An 18,260-nucleotide genomic window follows, 5' to 3' on the forward strand; every position below is an offset into this window, starting at 1 on the left:
GCCAAGAAAACAAACAAATGGATCATCAAATAAATCAACCCAGAGTTCTCACTCAAGGTACAAAGGACCAGGATCAAATTATTCTACTTAGGACACATTATGCGAAGACCTAGCTCTCTGAAGAAGGCTTCAATGCTGTTAAAGGTGGAAGAAAAGGGAAGAGAATGAGCAGCAGCAAGGTGGATGGACCAGGGGCAATGGAGCACTGTAGGAAGATCTGAAAGACCAAGTTAGGGACAGATCATGGAGAAAATCTATGTATCTATGTGGTTGCTAAGAGTCAACACTGACTTGATCAATCAATTACTCTTTAAGTGTTGTATCTTAAGTTACATTGATAACTTATTTGAAGAGTGGGAGATCAAAGAGAATTGTTTATAATAGTGGGTCAGATATTTTATAAACATTATAAGCAAACATTGAATAAACAAACCACTTTTTTAAAAAAGACAAGTATAGCTTTGATAGAGGTTGATTTGATTGGACATCAAAAATTTCTATGGATTCTTTTCTCAGCTCTATACTCAAATGAAACAGCAGTAAAAGCTCTCCACAGGAATCCATTCTATTCATAGGAGAGTGAGAGACATTGAATCAGCAGGATCCCATAGGTGTTAGCTTTGTGGATCCAATACAGATAAATGTAACTTGCATGATCTATATACTGCTGAAGTGATTTGGTATTTAGGGTATGCTTAGGCTTCTAGCTTGAGACTACCACACATGACATTTCACATGCAGAGATATTGTATTTATCAGAAAAGAAAACAAACTTGACTTGAAGATGACTTAATATCCTCAAAGAAAAATTAGACAAAAACAAACAACATAAAAATCTTGTGCAATGCTGAGTTTCTCCACCATGTCAACCTAGGCTGCAAAGTTCAGCTCAAACCAATCTTGGAAATTTCCCCCTCCTTAATAAATATGTCCAGATATTACACTGAATACATTGCAACCCATATATGAGAGCCCTAGTATATACCTGCCAGAAACTACATTCCAAAAAAGGACAGGGCCAGGAACAAACCTTCATAATTAAAATAATTACTAATTACATGTAGTGGGACATAGAATAATAATAAACAACTGTACTGGGAGAGGATGGAGACGAAGCAAGAGGAAAAAGTAATTGAACAGGGTAGGAGAGAGACAGAGAGAGAGAAGCCCTGTTTAGATGTTACAAAAAAACTTAAATTCACAAGACAAGTAGCCCTCCTCAAGCATCAGCTAATCTCTTGAAACATCCATGCTTTTCAAAAGTGATACTGCAGTCATTTGCAGCTCCTGCTTATTCTTTTGTTTTCAGCTGCTGCTTCTGTTCTCATTAGCAATGTGAGATGACTTCCACAATTCACAGGTAATTATTTGGGGTGGGGATTTTTCCTGTTGGATAAATAGTAGCACATGTGAAGTCCTCCCTCAGTGCATTCAGAGAGTCTGAGCTGAAATAGCATCAAACAGCCATTGGCAGACTCCTCTTCTACAATATTCTAATTTTGTTCAGTACTGGCAAAGTTTTCTGTGTTATACCTAACATAAAGTGATGTTGTTTGTGACCCAGAGGGTTTATAATTGGAATGATTGTACCTGAAACATATAGCATTCTTTCCAAGCAGCTTGCTTTTCTTCCTCGGCAAATTTTGCTGCTGCAATTTTGCTTGGCCGTTGTCAGTTGCAGACCAATGGGGCATTTAGCTGCTGTCCTGAGCTCTATAATGGAAAAGCTAGAGAAAACAAATATTACCCCCTCCTTGACTGGCAAGCAGAACTTTTTGATGTGGACAAAACAGATATTAGGAAAGTATTTTAACCATGCCCAATTTTGGAGAGGAAGAAGAGTGATTTCTTTTTCTCTGATAAACTTGTATCAAATAAACTCAGAATAACATGTTATTACATGCTGAAGGTCTTTCCCTTTGAATTGGGAATTATAAATTAACCAAATTGTTGTGAAGCTAATAAAAATCTGCATGAAATTTGCCTATCTCATGAATCAGTCCCTTTTCTTTTTGTGACATTGGCTTTGTGCATTTTAAAGAGTTGGATATTGTTGAGTTTGAGAAATCTGTTCTTTCTCAGTGGCAACAAAACAGCCATAGCAAGTAGAGGATTTGAATCAATGACCCCAGAGATCAACTGGATGGATATGATAGGGCCTATTTATTTATGTTTGTATTAGTTAATTACGTTTATGTCCCTCATTTCTTCAGAAGTTCCAGGCAATTATATGGGGATCTCCATTTTTCATTTCTACAACAACAACCCTGTGAAGTAGGTTGAATCTGAGGGAGGGAATGACTGGCACTGGAATGAATGACTGAATGACTGGAATGAAAGCCCAGTGAGCTTTCAGGCTGAGGGTAGACTTGAATCTGGGTCTTCTCATTCCTAGTCCAGCACCTTAGTAACTATGCCAGACTAGCCTTAGTATTTGTGATGGTGCTGAGCACTGTCTCTCATTGCCCACCTTTAAATAGCTACTAATTACATCTGGAGAAATTATAGCCCATTTACTTGTATGCCATGCTGTCTTAAACTTTTAATGCTACATGATAAAAGTTCAGGTTTGTACTTCACTATTTCTCTTGCTATGCAGTGACAATTATATCACAAAGCAATTTCCTACTGAAGTATTGATTTGGAGAAGGTATTCACAGCCTCATGCCTTTCAGATATGGCTTTTGTTTCTTGGAGTGCCTTGGAGTCAGTGTTGACTCCTGGCGACTGCCTGGACAAGTCCCTGCAATTTTATCAGCAAGGGTTTTTGCCATTGCCTGCTTCCTAGAACTGAGAGAGAATGATTGGCCCAAGGTCACCCAGCTGATTTTGTGCCTAAGGTGGGACTAGAATTCATGGTCTCCCAGTTTCTAGCCTGATGCCTTAACTGCTACACCAAAAACCCTCATAATTGTTTAGAGTTTAAATACAAGACACCTGGAAGGCACCAATTAGGGAAAATTTTACCTAGACCTTTGATCTTGATCTCTCCTTTTTCCTTAAGCTGTTAGCATATAGCGCCCACAAATGGTATGTTTTACTCATGCTTTATATTAATCAACCAAAGCTTTTAAAAAATAATGATAATAAAACATTCCATATAAAACTTCCAAGTTTTACATCTTTTGCCCAGAAATCAAGCATTTGGGGTGAACTACCTGTTTGTAAATAATACATTCTTTTATTGAGCTTTTATGATATGTACTGAGTATACACTTCATTACACTTCACTGCATCACAACTATAAAAGAACATGCTCAGCTCATTGCAAAGAAAGCTGAAATTGCTTCCTGAGACTGTTCCTTTTCCTTTCCATTTTCCAGAGCTAAGTAATTTTACTAGTGTGGATGTAGGAATATTATAAACAAAAGTCATGACTAAAAAAAAGAGCGAGTCTTAGCAGATTTGGTTGTGGTTTCATTTTACTGTTTTTAATTCCCTTCTCAGAACCCTGGACAGTGTGTAACCATGGTATATTTCAGCACCCCGGAGAGCACAAGAGCATCATCGAGCGAACAGATCAGCACCTTGGACAGAGCGTGAGATTTCGAGTGACTCCTTAATCTATTCTTTTTCTTTTCAGCCTTACTCAAAATGTAATGCAGTTCACTTTCTCGCATACACATGCACACAAGCGGAGCTACAGAAAATATAGAAACTGGAAGGAGTTCAAGACATAGTTTGAGAATTATGGATAAAAATGCAATTTAAGACCGCAGTCCTCTCCATGTTGTTCTCTGACCATATTTAATCAAATAGGGTTTACTTTTGAATATTGCATTACACTGTTAATCACATTTAACACTAATTTTTGTAACTGCCAGCACCCATGTTTTGTGAATTGCTTTTCAAAGAGAATACCTTTCCCTTTAAATTCCCACAACATCTTTTCAGAGTGAGCCCCAGTGAGAAAAAGTGAATGTCAAATGAGCCCAAGCAAAGAAGAATGTGGATGCAGAAGCTTCCATACTGGGCAACAGCCCTCTTGGATTGTTTGTTTAACCATCAGTTACTGGTAGAGATGAAGTAGATTAGTCTAACTTTTTTCAAGCTCTCTGGCACTTCTAGGCAGCAGACTGGGAAAGACTGGAGTCTATATGATGATTATTGAAACTGATCTAATACTAATCTGTGAGTTTTAATGAGAAAAAAAGGTAGGATGATGCTAGAGGCCAGGGCATTTTAATTGTAATCTTCCTTACATACAGTGCTAATGGGAAGAAGCTATTTTCCATGTATATCCTCTGGGATGTAAATTCTACTGAGTTCAGTCAAAATTATGTATATAGGATTGGAGCCTACATGGACATTTGCACAGCTACAAGAAAGCCTAACATGAGGTTCTTTATCTGTTAATAAGATAGCAAATAGAATATGTGACCATAATGGAAGTCCATAAGTTTCTATGTTCATATATATGTGATGGAGAAGCCTTTCATAAGCTTCTTTAAAGGCAGTGGTCATTTTAATGTTTTGTTCTCATGTGTGTTTCCTCCCACCCACCTTGCAAATTTCAGCAACACTAACTGGATGTCCTTTAAAAAATGCTCTTCAGATCACCTAATTTAAGATATGAAAGTAATTCACATCAATTTTCTGATAACAACTTTAAATTCAGAAAAAAATCTGAATAGAAATTTGTGTGAACAAAAGAAAGGTTTTGTTTTAAGTTAATAAAAATGAAGTAACAGCAGTAGACATTTTAAGGTTCTTAGGCCTCAAAACAGGTGACAGATAAGGCTTTCTGCGGTAACCACCTCTAAAAATTATGCCCTCATCTCATTTTCAGAAAGATAGTGAAAGCAAGATTAAACCAGAAACAGTGTATCTGAAATACAGATGCAACTGTAGCATATTATTAGGCTGTATGTTATTTTTCTGAACAACATGTATGAAAACTTTATATATATGTACATACACATACACCTTAATTGATTTCCTGCTTTTTCAAAAACTTTGTTCCTTAAGAGTAGCTTGATGCATAAACATTCGTTCTGGATTTGTAAAGTAGTTGTGGTGGAATAGATGTCAGGTATTCTCACTCACAGTGCCTGAGGACCCTGCATCTCTCCTCCAATGTCATACACAAATACCTAGATTTTGGGCACCAGTTCTAACATTATAACAGTTTTATATTCAATGCATCCAAGTCAACATCTCCTCTGGTTCTTTTGCAAACACTGGCCTCTTTGCACAATGCTTTGTGCGCTCACTTAAAACGCCCTGAGAGGCTTGCTTTAAGCACCCAACATGTGAAGGGGCTTATGCATGTTGATAAATTATTTTTACCTCCAACCAGCATTTTACCAGCGTTTGAGCTAAAACTAAAGAGAAGAGACAGGAGGGTAAATGGGAAAGTTTCTCAAGACGAAGTTGCTGTCCCTTTAAAGAGTTCAGCCTTGCTTCAGGGAAATAGCTGGCTGTTATTGTCCAGTCTGAACTGAGCACCGGAAATGGAGAGGCTATTTGCCCTCCCGAGTTCGCACTGGTCACTCGGCCATTGTCCTCGGCCAGCCGTGAAATCTCCCCCAGCCCCCCAAAAAGGAGGGGGAGGGGCGAGGGGAGGGAGGCTAACTGGGAAGCTCACCCTTCCTTCTCCTTCTGCCCCGAGACGACAAGATGCCTCACAAAATCAGGCATGACCTCTCCCCGCCCCATCTGCAACCCCTCCACCGGCAGACTCAGGATAGGGGGGCGGGCATGGAAGATGATGAGGAAGAAAGAACCTTAGACCTTTGGCTCTTTTCCCCTCCAGGATAATCAAATGGGCCATTTCCGCTCAAAATATGTAACGCCAAATATACGTCAGTTTGGAATGGAAAGGGGACGGGAGCGCGCAGGGAGCGAAAGTAGCTCCAGAGCTCTGGAGGGCTAAAGACAGAATCCCCTTCCTCAATTTGGGGGAGGGCAAAAAACCAAATCGTTTCAGATAAGAGCTAGGCGAGGAGGAAAGACATGAATCCCCCCCCCCGAAGAATGTGCCCGCGCGCCCTCTCCCGCCCCTCATGCACGCGTTTCGAGGGATTCTTCTCTTTCCCCCCCTCCCCCTCATCGATCATCGCCCTTTGGTGCCTTGATCGCCTCTCATTTTAGCCGATTGTCTTTTAAGCAGCAACCGAGCCCCGCCCACTCCAATCCATCAACCGTGGAGTTGCAGCGAGATAATATAGACATCAGGATACATCCACCAGCGCCCCTGCCTGTAAAGAAGTCCCAGCCCGAGGAGCGTGCTCCAATCGTTCTCGCCACCTCTCCCCTCCCGCCCAGGATTTGATTAAAACCGGATTGTGCCCTGAAAAGCCAAGATCTGTAATGAACGTAAACAAACTTGGTTAGCCCCGCCAAGGGTTTGATTGGGAAAAAAAGCAAATATTGTGTCCCCTTTTGATAAGTTTTCAGGCTAACTAACCGATGTGAATACCAGCGAATATCTTTCCATATTATTTTATAATTCCAACTGATTTTTAAAAAACAAATACCAGTCTCTTCCTTGTAAAACAGGAGTATTTGCGATTACTTTTTAATATACATTCTGAAGCGGTGTAATCATTTCAATGTTTTTGCTTGATTTAGGACCTTAGACCTCTCATTCCCTGAATCTAAATTATTTAAAAACATTGTTTTGTTTCTCCAATGGAGAGAAGCAGCTCAGAAAAAAAATGGGTTGGTTTCCCAATTACGGATTTAGATTAATCTGAGTCCCCCTCATAATATCTGACTTTTTCCATTCCCTCTGTAGAGGTTTTATGAGGTACATTCATAATAAAAATTATTTCTTGCTTACACATTTAGATCTCTTCTTTATGGTCCGAGGTAGAGAAAGTTCACCTAATTTTTAATGAATGTTCTATTTTACAAAGAAAATAAAAAAGCCTAAATGTGGGAAATTATTTTTCCTAAATGAGCAAGCAGGACTTTAAGTTTTCAACCGCAACCTGCATTTGCTTGGAATTCCCGTTACTGATCTCTTTCCCTTTAAAATATCTACCAAATCATATATATACACAAACATAAAATGTAAAATGCATTTACATTTCTAAATAACTGCGCCTGTCTTCCCTCAGCCCCTACTTTGAGAATTACACCGGGAAAAATTGGGGGTCATTCTATCTCATCCACCGATAAAAAGATAGAAAGGTTAAAAAAAAAAATCACTTGAGATTATTTCTCTCCCGAAATGCTGGAGGACGACATGGTGGAAAATTCAAGGGACCAGTTTAGCCTTCCTCCTCCTCCTCCTCCTCCTCCCTCCTCCCTCCATTCCCAAAACCAACGAAGAGCTCTCATCTCAGAAAGAAGCTTAACTTGCTAAAGTAGAAAGGAATGAAGGAGGAAAGGAGAGGGAGGGGCCTCTCCTTTTAAACAGGTCGTTTAGGATCAAGCTGATTTGGTCCTGACCCAACGGGCTAGGCAGGAAATGGGCGCGTGTGTCTCTCTGGGTGTCAAGTATTAGAAGCTCATGGTCTCTTGGGAGGAGCAGAAAGAAGTCCAGATGGGAAGGAGACACTCTTTTTCCCCTCCCGACAGGTAAACCCGCCCCTCCCCCCATTCACCAATTTGAGGGGAAATACCTCCCTTGGAATGGCTAAAGTTGATGGGTGCAATTGTCACGTGGAAAAGTGCGTGTGTGTGCGCGCGCTCCCGCTCCCGCTAGAATGGCCGGCTTCTCCCCTTGTGAACCCGAACCCAACAGAACCCCGATAGTGACCCTCCAGCGGGTTCAAGAGAGCTCCCACTCACGCTCCAAAGGCAACAAGATTGATAAAGTGTGAAAGCGAAAGTTGAGGGGATGGGGGGATGTTGGGTTAGTGTGTGTGTGTGTGTGTTTTTAAGTTTTGACACTAACCAGGATCTCCCCCTGCTCCAGCCTGCAGGACCGGGCAGCAGAAGGTTACATTTTTTGGTCTCCAGAGAGAGAAGAGCGCTGAGATTGGGGGGAGGGGAGGCGGGGGAGGGGAGAGCTCGCAAGGTTTGGCGTTGGGGGAATTCTATTGTCTCTCCGAAATTTGGGAAGCCATAGGAGGCCTCAGGCCCTCCCACCGCTATTGTTGCCGTGAAGATGTAGCAAACCTTGGGCTGGCTCTTTCGTCCCTCCTCTTGTTTTGAATCTTCCCCCACCCCCTCCTGTCCTCTCCCCCCTTCCTCTCTCTCTTTTTTTGGGGGCTGGGGAAATGTGGTGACACCCTCTCCGAAGCAGGCTGGCAGAGAGGAGGGGAAGCAGTTCCTGCTAGAATCCACCATTTCCATCAGGAGTGCAGAATGGGGTCTGTTTCTAACCAGCAGTTTGCAGGTTAAGTGAAATTTTCCTACCCAATTTTTCCTCTTCTTGTAAACTGTAGGCCTTTCTTGCTCGCCTCTCTTCTTCTTTCACTCTTCCCTCACCTCTGCCCATCCTAGTTTGGAAAAAAAACAACTCTGCACTCTAGAGATATTTCTGGTTTCTTCTAATATAGAAGTCAATGCCCCCTTCCCGTTATAAGACTTAACATTTCTACCTCGATTCCTTCCTTTTACTGTTTATTTTTATTACTTTTTTGAGGGAGGGGGAAGTATAACTTCTTCCTTGGCTTACCATGTGCTTTTTCTTTTAGGAAAGGAGGTGGGTGAAAGAGCTTGAAAACTTTTTGCTGTATTTGGCAGCTGGAGATTTATTATTTTTTAAAAAGAGAGGGGTTGGGATTTTTAAAAGGCGCATGTACAGATTTCCAAATGGTTTCGGGAGGAAAACGCTGCCCTTTCTGTCATACATTTTTTTCCCTTCAGTCTTTCTTTTATATTCGATTTCTTCACACGCGTTTCCAACTTTTAGGACAATTTCCAAATCCACCAGGACAGGAGCGTTATGGTGTGTTTTTTTTCATCCCCTAAAAATATCTTCTGGCTTCGCTCTCCCCCCTTCTCCAATGTTTCGAAAGGGAAATGCACCAAATACATTTTGATATATTGCCACCTTATGGAATTTGGAGGAGCGAAGGGAGTTCCCGGTATTTCCGTCCCCCCCACCCCCTGGTTTGTATCTTGGTTAGGAAATTCCTTCCCCGGTCTACCATGGGGGGACGATTTAGGGATGGGGTTTCCCCTCCGTCCGTCCCCAAAGAACCCCAAACCCGAGGCTCAGGATGCTTGTTCGCCCAACCACTTGTGAGGATCCGTCTTGCCCACGGCAGGGCTGGAATTCCAAGCTGCTCTCCGGGCAACCGCGGAATGGCGGGGCTAATGCTTCCCGCTGGAAGGTGGTGTGGGTTGACCGAGAGACAAGCCAGGTCCCCCCCGCGGGCGTCTCGTGGCTGGGCGCCCCCCACCTCTCCCGCCGGCAATAGGAAACCGAGGGGAGCAGGCTTCCTGGACTTGCCTCGGACTGATGAACCGCGTGTATGTTTCTAGGTGGCTGCGCTAAGGCGGGCGAGGAAGAGCCCAGCGGGGATTCGCCCAGGCCGGACGAGGAAACCCAGCCGCTCTTGCATGGCGCCGGGATCTGTAAATGGTTCAACGTGAGGATGGGCTTCGGGTTCCTCTCTATGACCACCAAGGAGGGTATCGCCCTCGAGTCCCCCGTGGACGTTTTCGTGCATCAGGTAAGGGGGAAAGGATCCGGGGCGGAAGGAGGGGGTCAGAAAGCTCGGACCAGGAAGGTGGCTGGGCACGCGCTTCCTCCAGGAGCTCCCGAGCCAGCCTGGGGCCTAAGAACCCAACCAGCGTGGGCCTTCGGTGCTGGGCGCAGCCTGGAAGGAGTTTGCGTGTATGCGCAAAGTTGGGGAATTGCGCCTTGGGGGCGAAAGGCCTCGCTGGGCTCTTAGGCTGAGCGGATCGGCAAGAGGGCGTAAACCAGCGCAGGGCGGGAGAGGGTCGTCTCACAGAAAGAGGGTCCCGGGAGCTCGGCCGGTGGCAAAGGAAGGTCTCTGCTCTCTACTATGGCAAAACGCATTCGCCGACCACGCTCTGTGCCTGCGCGAAGTCGGTTTCCACGCGCGCTTTTGCTCTTAGGTGAACGTGGGCCTTTTCTCCGTTTCCCGCACCCCGCCCGGTCTCCTCTCTCGAAGGCAGAAGGACCAGTTCTGGGCTCTTTTGCTTTCCCTCATAGTAGGGTTCAAGGGTTAGGTTGCTGTGAAGTGATATCAGTTTGATTTCATTTTTTTTCTTCCCCTTTTTCTAAATGGGCTGCTTGGGAGTTTGTCTTTAAAATGGGAAGGAAAGCCGCGGTGTTAAGCAAGCCGTCGTGGTCAATAATCACGGATTGCAGTGATGGAAGGGAAAGAAGCAATTGTAAAAATCTCCACAGGGAGCTACAGAGTTTAAAATCTTCCTTTCCAAAATAAAGGGGAAAGAGGATAGGAAGACAAAAAAGCCTTGTTCGCCTTGATTTCCATGGGTAGTGGGCTGGAGAGGCAAGGAGAAGGGTTCCATGTGGAAGCACCGAACTGTGGAGTCATACCTAAATATATGATAGCCCAATATCTTGGCTTGTTAACTCCATCATATATTTTGTTTAGCATGGTTGTTCAAACTCTGTTAGGTTGGCTTGTACAACATGCTATGTCACAAATCATGGTTTGAAAGAACATACTATGTTCAGACAATCTGCTAAGTTTAAAACAAGCCAACCAGGTTGATGTAGCACTGCCTCCGCTTTAAACACTGAAGCTATTGAAACAGACTTGGTGAAGCTGCCAGCATCCTGCCTAAAGTAGGGAGGTACAGAACATAAAGAAGGATGAGGACTATTGGCCCTCCAAATGTTGCTGCACCCAACTCCCAGTAGTCCTGGCCAGCATGATGAGGAATGCTGGGAACTGTAGTTCAGCATCTGGAAGGCCATGAATTCCTCACTTGTGGAATATATAGTTTTATAGCCTTTGTGCAATTTTATAATATTATTTCCTATGCATTTTGCTAAGGAAGACTTGACTGGCACAATAGTGTCTTGATTTGCAATCCAACCCAGTAGGCATTACAGTCTGGTTAGTTCCCAGTGCCACTGATGCCAGGATGATCTGCCTCTGATTAATAAGCAGCTGGCTGACATGCTCCCAAAAGCTACTTGTAGCCATTGTAGTCTATTTCACTATCTGGGTGAATACAGTGCATACTGTATATGTCAAAGATTCAGATGGCCCTGTAATCTGACAATGATTTAGTACCAAGAATCTGGGACAAGACAATAGTACATTTTTGTGGGTGAAAGCTTAATAACCATTATCTGGCAGAATCCTCTTGATGCTGTGTTACAATCACCTAAATTCTGGGAAAGGCTGATTTAGGGGATTATTTAAAACCATGGGAGTTACCAAGGCTAAGCTGGCCTTTAGTTAGATACAGCAAGGCTCTTATGTTATGAATATGATTTCATTAAAGACTTCTAGAGAAAACTAACTAAAAGTGGATTGTACTTGGGTAGTAGAAGGGAAATGGATTGTCTATAGTTGCAGGATATATTTTTTTTTACATAACAAAATTGTGGATTTAAAACCAGAAGTTCCGATGAGGAAAATTATATAAATGATTTTAAGGATTAGAGAATTTGATGGAAGATAGGCCTAAGTGATTAGAATCTCTTTCAAGTTTACCAGGTACCCTGCTTAGTTTTTTGGTATCACCAAGATGGCTTTTAGGTATCAGAGTGAAATGGAACTTCCTGTTCAAAGATAGTGCACCTCTGAATTCCAGATCCTTGCAGGGATGCCACACATTATCCTATGCCAGTGAGACTCAGAAGAGTCCTTGGGGTTCTCTGAGCTTGATTGTTGCACTGAAGATGTTACCTAGTCGGGTAACGAAACGTTTGCAAGGAAACAGTCAAGCTCAGAGAACCCCAAGGACTCCACAGTTCAACCCATATTCTCTTCTAGAGTCAGAAGAGCTGGCCACAGCTGGAAATGGACTGCTAAAGGAGATGGGTGAATGTTATTAAATGGGTGAAGTAAATGGGTCCCATAAGTGAGGAAACAGGAATTTACATTGAGTAACAAAATTGCTTCATGTTGCTTTTGAAACGCAAGGTCTTTTTTAATGTTTTCTTTCATAATTTTCACCTAAAATTTATATCTGCTGACAGTAAAATGGCTGGAAAAAATTTCCCCCCAAAAAGGGAGGGATCATTATTTGTTTCTTTGTGTCAGCAGCCCCAGCTGCAGCCCCAGATTTTATAGTTCAGTACTTAATAGAGCCTTCCGTGATGCTGGCTTTGAATACAGGAGGATTTCTTTCAGCAATCCTGTTTAGAATTGTACTGTAAGCTATCCTCTTTTTCCACGGTTTAAGAGTGACTAACTGGGTTTTGTGGTCTCAAGATCAAGCTTGCTTCTCATTTTCTCACTCTTATTTTCCAAGCCCCCCCCCCTTTCAGCCTAATGAATAATCCTAGTAAACTCAAAAGCTTGCTCATTATATTTTGGCTGATCCTATTAGAGGTATCAGTCAACTGTGGATTTTGGTTTTTCCCTAAATGCACCACATGTCTTCCTTTGCTTCTTGAAGGTAAATAATCTGTGAAAAGTAGCACCTTTTGAATTAATTCTGTTGCAAAGTCAGGGTAACCACATTCTTCATTGGGCAGTTTTCTTCACTTTAATCATGTTTGTTCTTCTTACTACATCAGATAAAATACTGTTGAACAGTTTCTGGATGGTACTTATTTTCTTTGGGACCATGCCATTCTTGTTGGTATTATGCTATCATCCACGTGAAACCTCTTGCTGTTTACAGAGGAAAGATAAAAAGAAGTTCTGATTGCAGATGATATTCTTGTTTATACAGCCTAAGAAACCTTGGATGGTACCAACACTGAGTGCTGTAATTATAGATTTGAATTTAGTGGTGCAAGATCCAAATTATAAATGTGTATGTATGCTGCTTCTGATTCAGATGGAGAACTCCACCCCTCCTCTGGGAATGGTTTCCCCAGGTAAAGGCATAGATGAATTGATGGAAAAGCCCAGAGGGAATAAACCTGGAATGTTGATTCCCCTGTTTTCCTTTGGAGAGATGTGCATGGAAGGACATTGCTTTGTTTTAATCACCTTGTCTGTTGTTTGGAATGTGGCTGAAATTTAGAGCTTTGGGAGATCTTGGAAACCCATCCTCATCAGTTGGAAGGCAAAACAAACATTTGGAATTGATTTTGCATCTGATTGCAGGCACTAATGCAGGTACTACAAAAAATGAAGGAGTCAGGATGTTTCTGGCCATAGTAATGATTTTGCTATATTCCCACCCATTGTAGAAAATGAACACAACTGCTTCTTTAATTTGTTTGAAATGTGTGTGTTGGGGGGGGGTGAAGGGCAAGGAAACCCTTAACATCAAGCTACTATCTCCCTGTTGCGATTGATTTTAAACTGCAGATTGACTTTAAACTGCAAACTCGTGGCTGGAATTTTTGAACTTTCATCCTTCTTCTCTCCTTTCTTTTTATAAGAATTGCCTGGAATTCTGGAGATCTTAAAAGCTTGCATATCCTTTTGTATCTTTTTTGTTGGCCCTAATAAAGGAATGGCCCAGCTGTAGATTCTGATTCTCTCTTCTCAGATCAACACTGCTTCCTTCTGTTTCTATATTCTTTAAAATCAAGACATACTTTTGTGGCCACAGTTTGACTGCACTATGTGCTTCTGTGCTATGGAAATCTTGGGGAGGTTCTCATTTATACATTCGTTTTTTTTAAAAGCACTCAATATTTTAGATGTCACAAATTCATGGCATACGATTTAATGATTAAAGGGACCTGAGGTAGACAGAGGTGATACATCTGATGAATGCTAATTAGAGTGGGTTCAGATACAAAGGCTCTGGTCTTTAGGGGCCAGTCTTTTCGTCAGGTGGATCACAATCTTAGGCCCCAGGTCCATAAATGGTCTCTAAAAGCTTTGACTGTTCCCCCCGGAATGCCTCCAAAACTGAATTCTAAATTCTAATTTAGTGTGACAGAAGGGAAAAAACATTAAATATATGGGTGTGAGAGTAGTTTTCAGATGGCCAGCAGCAGACAGCCTGTTATTAGAGCATTCTTTATCAGAATGAAAAACGGGAAGAAATTGTCTCTCAGAATATAGTGATTCTAAACTGGCTACATTGCAAGAGCGGAAGAAAGTGGCATAAAAAGGTAACATCACTGTAAATAGATCTCACATTTCAAACATAGAAGTTGCTGGAATTCTGTAGTAGCGTTTCTACTTTATGTCAGCTTATCAGGAATTCTTGTATCCTTGATTGCTTGTTTCTCTATTTCTGGTCCAGCTTGGTAGGAGAAGCCTGACAATGGGAAATAGCATTCAACCCAAATCACAATCCATGTTATCACATTTAATATTTTGCCCTGCCTACTTTTAGGAGGGCTGCCTCTAGCATATTATCAAAACCAGCTATAACTGTTGGCCCAGAGAAGGTGCACACCCTTGAGGTATGAAAAAATGGTTGCCTTTGGTGGCAGGTGCTGTGGGATAGGCAGTAGAAACAAATGGCTGGGACCAAGCAATATGCTTTGTAGCTTCCCTGCCTCCCCCCTCCCCCTGAACAAATCTGCTGCTCTTAGCTTCTCCTACATCAGTGTTGTCCAAACATGGCCACTTTAAGATGAGTGGACTGGGCTGGGGAATTCTGGGAGTTGAAGTCCACTCATCTTAAAGTGGCCAAGTTTGGACAACACTGTCTTACGTGGAATGGGGTAGGCCATTTGTCTTTTTCCTCAGGTAGAAAATATCATGAGTTAATTTGGCTTGATGAGCGTCCTTTTAACAACAGAAATCCAAGCATCCACAAGTACTTGGCAGAACTGGGCACTCCCTACACATGACACACAAGATCTTTCTCCTGGAAGTGCTTTATTTCCACCTCAAGGTGACAAAGTTGCGCATCCCTGCTTTAGGTGATGGGAAGTACCCAAACGGCTGAAGGATACTGTGTTCAAGATTTCCTGGAAAGTTGCAGCCAGTGTAAAGTGGCATTTGAATTTCACATTCATAACCCATATTTCCAGCATGGTATATTTGCAATAATTCTTTTGAGTTAGGGTAAGCTAGATTATGACTGTCTCCATCATCACCAAGTGAGCTTCATAGTTGATCATGGATATTCCCTTAGAACAATAGAGCAAATTGTTCATGACATCAATTTGCATTGAAGGGACTGGGACACTAGGGAAGATGGGAGTTGCAGCAAACACCCATTCCAAAGTCATCAGAGAAGGGGATAATGCAGATGCTTTCTTGGCCTGGTTCAACAAATGTATGCCTTTATAGAAATTTCTGGATACTCTGACATTAATTCTAAATCAGGATGCAGGAAGAAGTATCTGAAAATGAAGGTAGAAATGGCTGATGTTGGAGAGGATGGAATTGCCTTTATTTCAAATGTGGAGATCCATGGTCTTGAGAATAAGGTGTCCTGTAGTTTGTTGGACTAGGGAATAATCTGAGGGGCAATCACTGACATGGGCAGGCTTTGGACTCCTGCGGAAATGGTTGGAAAACGCTATAAATTGTTAGTGTGGATATCCTGTAGAAGTAGAAGAAAATACATGGCTGATTAAAAGTGATTCCTTTTTCCTTAGCCAACACAAGGAATAATAGAACTTGAGCCATGTTGGTTCTTGCTCTGTTTTGAGGTTTATGCTTTGGTTGAGAGCAAATGGCCAAAGGTCACTGATTCTTGCAGCTGAACTGTTTCTTCTGAGTTGCTTTTTTAATATTACCATCTTGAATCTGATCTTAAAGTGGTGGTAGCTTGGCTGACACATCAATTCTCTCAAGTGCTATTCAACAATTGCAAATACTGTATAAGAACTACAAAGGGCATGTAATACTATTTCCCTGTATTGATGGGGAAAGAATGAAGAGAAACTAGTTTTATTTGTTTTATAATAAATTTTAATGTATTTTTCATTAAAACTAATACCAGAGCAGGAGACAATAAAGCAAGCCTATAAAACCATATCAATTTATTCAGATTTAATTCATACAAAATCACAGAAGTTATAACATAGCAGCAGCAGCAGCAGCAGAACAACTCTAAAATATTACACAGTAGTGTAAGTTAAATCGAAGCCTGGACAAGCAGGGAGGTCTGTAGTTAATGCTGAAAATGCAGATTTTATGTTAGTTTTCTCTAACTGGCAGAGACAGAATTCCATAATTATTTGTGTACATTGTAACCTACAATCTGAGCTAGTACAGGACATTCTACTGGTTCAGAAGTATATAATTAATTCCCTAGTCATAGTGATCTGCAGAGAGCACTCTGGACCCCTAGGCAAATTTGTCACCTGGGCCAAAAAAATCCAAATGACCACTAGATGGCAGCAAAAGGGATTTCACTCTTTGCTACCATCTACTGGTCATCTGAATTTTTTTACAGCCCAGGTATACTGGTCTACCCCACATGATTAGCTTTGTTAAGGAGTGGGGCAAGTAATGAGTGACAAAGGGGAGCTTGGTGGGCCTCAAGTGACTGCCTCCCTGGCCTTCACTATATTTATGCCACTGTCTCATAAATTGAAAGGCTTGTGTACATCCATACGTTAAAAGAGAGGTATAAAGAGGCTTGATGTACACCCTTCCCATGACAGCAGAATGTAGTGAAGGCTTCACCAACCTGGTGACGTCCAAGGTATACTGAAATTCAGTCACGCTGGTTGGGAATGATAATCGATGACCTCTACCATTTCCTGAAGATTTCCAGGCGTGGCTAAGAGTGGAAGCTGAACAATTGCATTTCAGATGTCGCTTTAAGCGATAGCCTATGATATGTAGGAGAACCAGTTTGGTGTTGTGGTTAAGGCATCATGCTAGAAACCAGGAGACCTGCCTAGGCACAAAGCCAGCTGGGGGATCTTGGGCCAGTCACTTTCTCTCAGCCCTAGGAAAGAGGCAATGGCAAACCACTTCTGAGAAATCTTGCCAAGAAAATTGCAGGGACCTGTCTAGGCAGTCTCCGAGAATCAGACACAATTGAACGGATTAAAAAAAACTATATGTAGCCTTAGCAGATCGTGCTTAACTGCAGCTGACTGCAGAATGGAGCCACTACATTGTAGCACTTAATGTATCCTTGGGATCAAGGAGATCCAGCTTTGAATCCTCAGATAAATTCCTACATGATATTGAAGTGCTTTGACCTCTCTCAACTGCTGGGTCAAATGCTTTTGTTTTAGTGCTTTTTAATATGTTACTATTTTATTTTTATTATTTCTCAAGTAATTTGCCCATATTGCATGGTTAACTGCTGACCAAACTGTTTGGAAACCATCACAGGAAAAGAAAAAAAAATCTGGCTTCTTTATCTATGCATTGTGTCCTCAAAAACCAGATGGGGGCTTTCTTTAATTGCATGAGGGTCAGAGATAACTCTCTCCTGGTCATTTACATATGTGAATGATAACCCACAGGAAGTAACTGTGGAAGAAAGAAGGGAATTGGCCTCTTTAGATCTATTAAATCACTTTATTACAGGAACCAGGTTTGAATAGCCAGTCCCGGCAGGGGGCTAGTTTCCATCTCTCTTTTTCCCTCTCTCCAACCATCCGCTCCCAGTTGTCTCATTTGATAACAAAGCAATTAAAATCTTGGCAAAATGGAGAACGGACCTAGTTGCCTTCTGTCTCCTCACCTGACATGGCAATCTGAACAAATAATGTCCAATCATCTGTGTTAAAGATTGCTTTTAGATAATCACCCAAGCTTCCATTATGCTGTTGGCAGCCATTTTGCCTTGTGTGGTTCTCTGCATTCCTGTGAAATCTGGTTTACTTAGTGTTTGGTTAAGGTCTGGTAAAGTGTTCAAATCAAATCAGATCTTTATTATGGTCATCGACCAACCTAATGGTAAAGTCTTGAGTTGTTTTAAAGTTTCTCTTTGGGGGAAATCTTTTCCACTTGCATATTCTGCTAGTCAATGGATCCATGAAGCTCAGGAGCAAAGAGATAACAGCCGCAGGCAAAGATTCCCCCCCTTCTCAGTGCCTAATTCAAGCAATTAGCAATGTGTGTGGGGGTGGAGGGGTGGAATTTCTCTATCTTCTTCCCCTATAACTGGAAAGACCCTGTGGCTGCACTGAGGGAATAGATCCATGTGTGTTTGCATGTGTACGTGTGCACGGTTGTATTCCCAAATTTGTAGATCTAATCAAGAATTTTCTTTGTGTTCATTTCTATTATGGATTGAGAAATGTATGGGAATAATCTAGATTTCAGGGTTTTCTTTTTTCTTTATTAGTTAATATACAATATATATTTACATTTGGAATCATTCAGTCACCAAAAATGATATCA

General features: G+C 41.9%; 1 protein-coding gene across 1 annotated transcript in view; it reads left to right on the forward strand.

Moving 5' to 3' along the window:
* Positions 1-8,259: 8,259 nt before the first annotated feature.
* Positions 8,260-18,260, forward strand: part of LIN28A (lin-28 RNA binding posttranscriptional regulator A) — a 31,209-nt gene continuing 21,208 nt past the window's right edge. Inside the window, exons 1-2 of the mRNA XM_007436471.1 lie at positions 8,260-8,290; positions 9,385-9,575. Of these exons, the coding sequence (XP_007436533.1) occupies positions 8,260-8,290; positions 9,385-9,575 (222 nt within the window). The remainder of the gene's footprint in view (positions 8,291-9,384; positions 9,576-18,260) is intronic.

The sequence above is a fragment of the Python bivittatus genome, unplaced genomic scaffold, assembly GCF_059951505.1.
Source record: "Python bivittatus isolate LINGU-HERP-01145 unplaced genomic scaffold, Pbiv_v1 ctg000250_np1212, whole genome shotgun sequence".
Classification (NCBI taxonomy): domain Eukaryota; kingdom Metazoa; phylum Chordata; class Lepidosauria; order Squamata; family Pythonidae; genus Python; species Python bivittatus.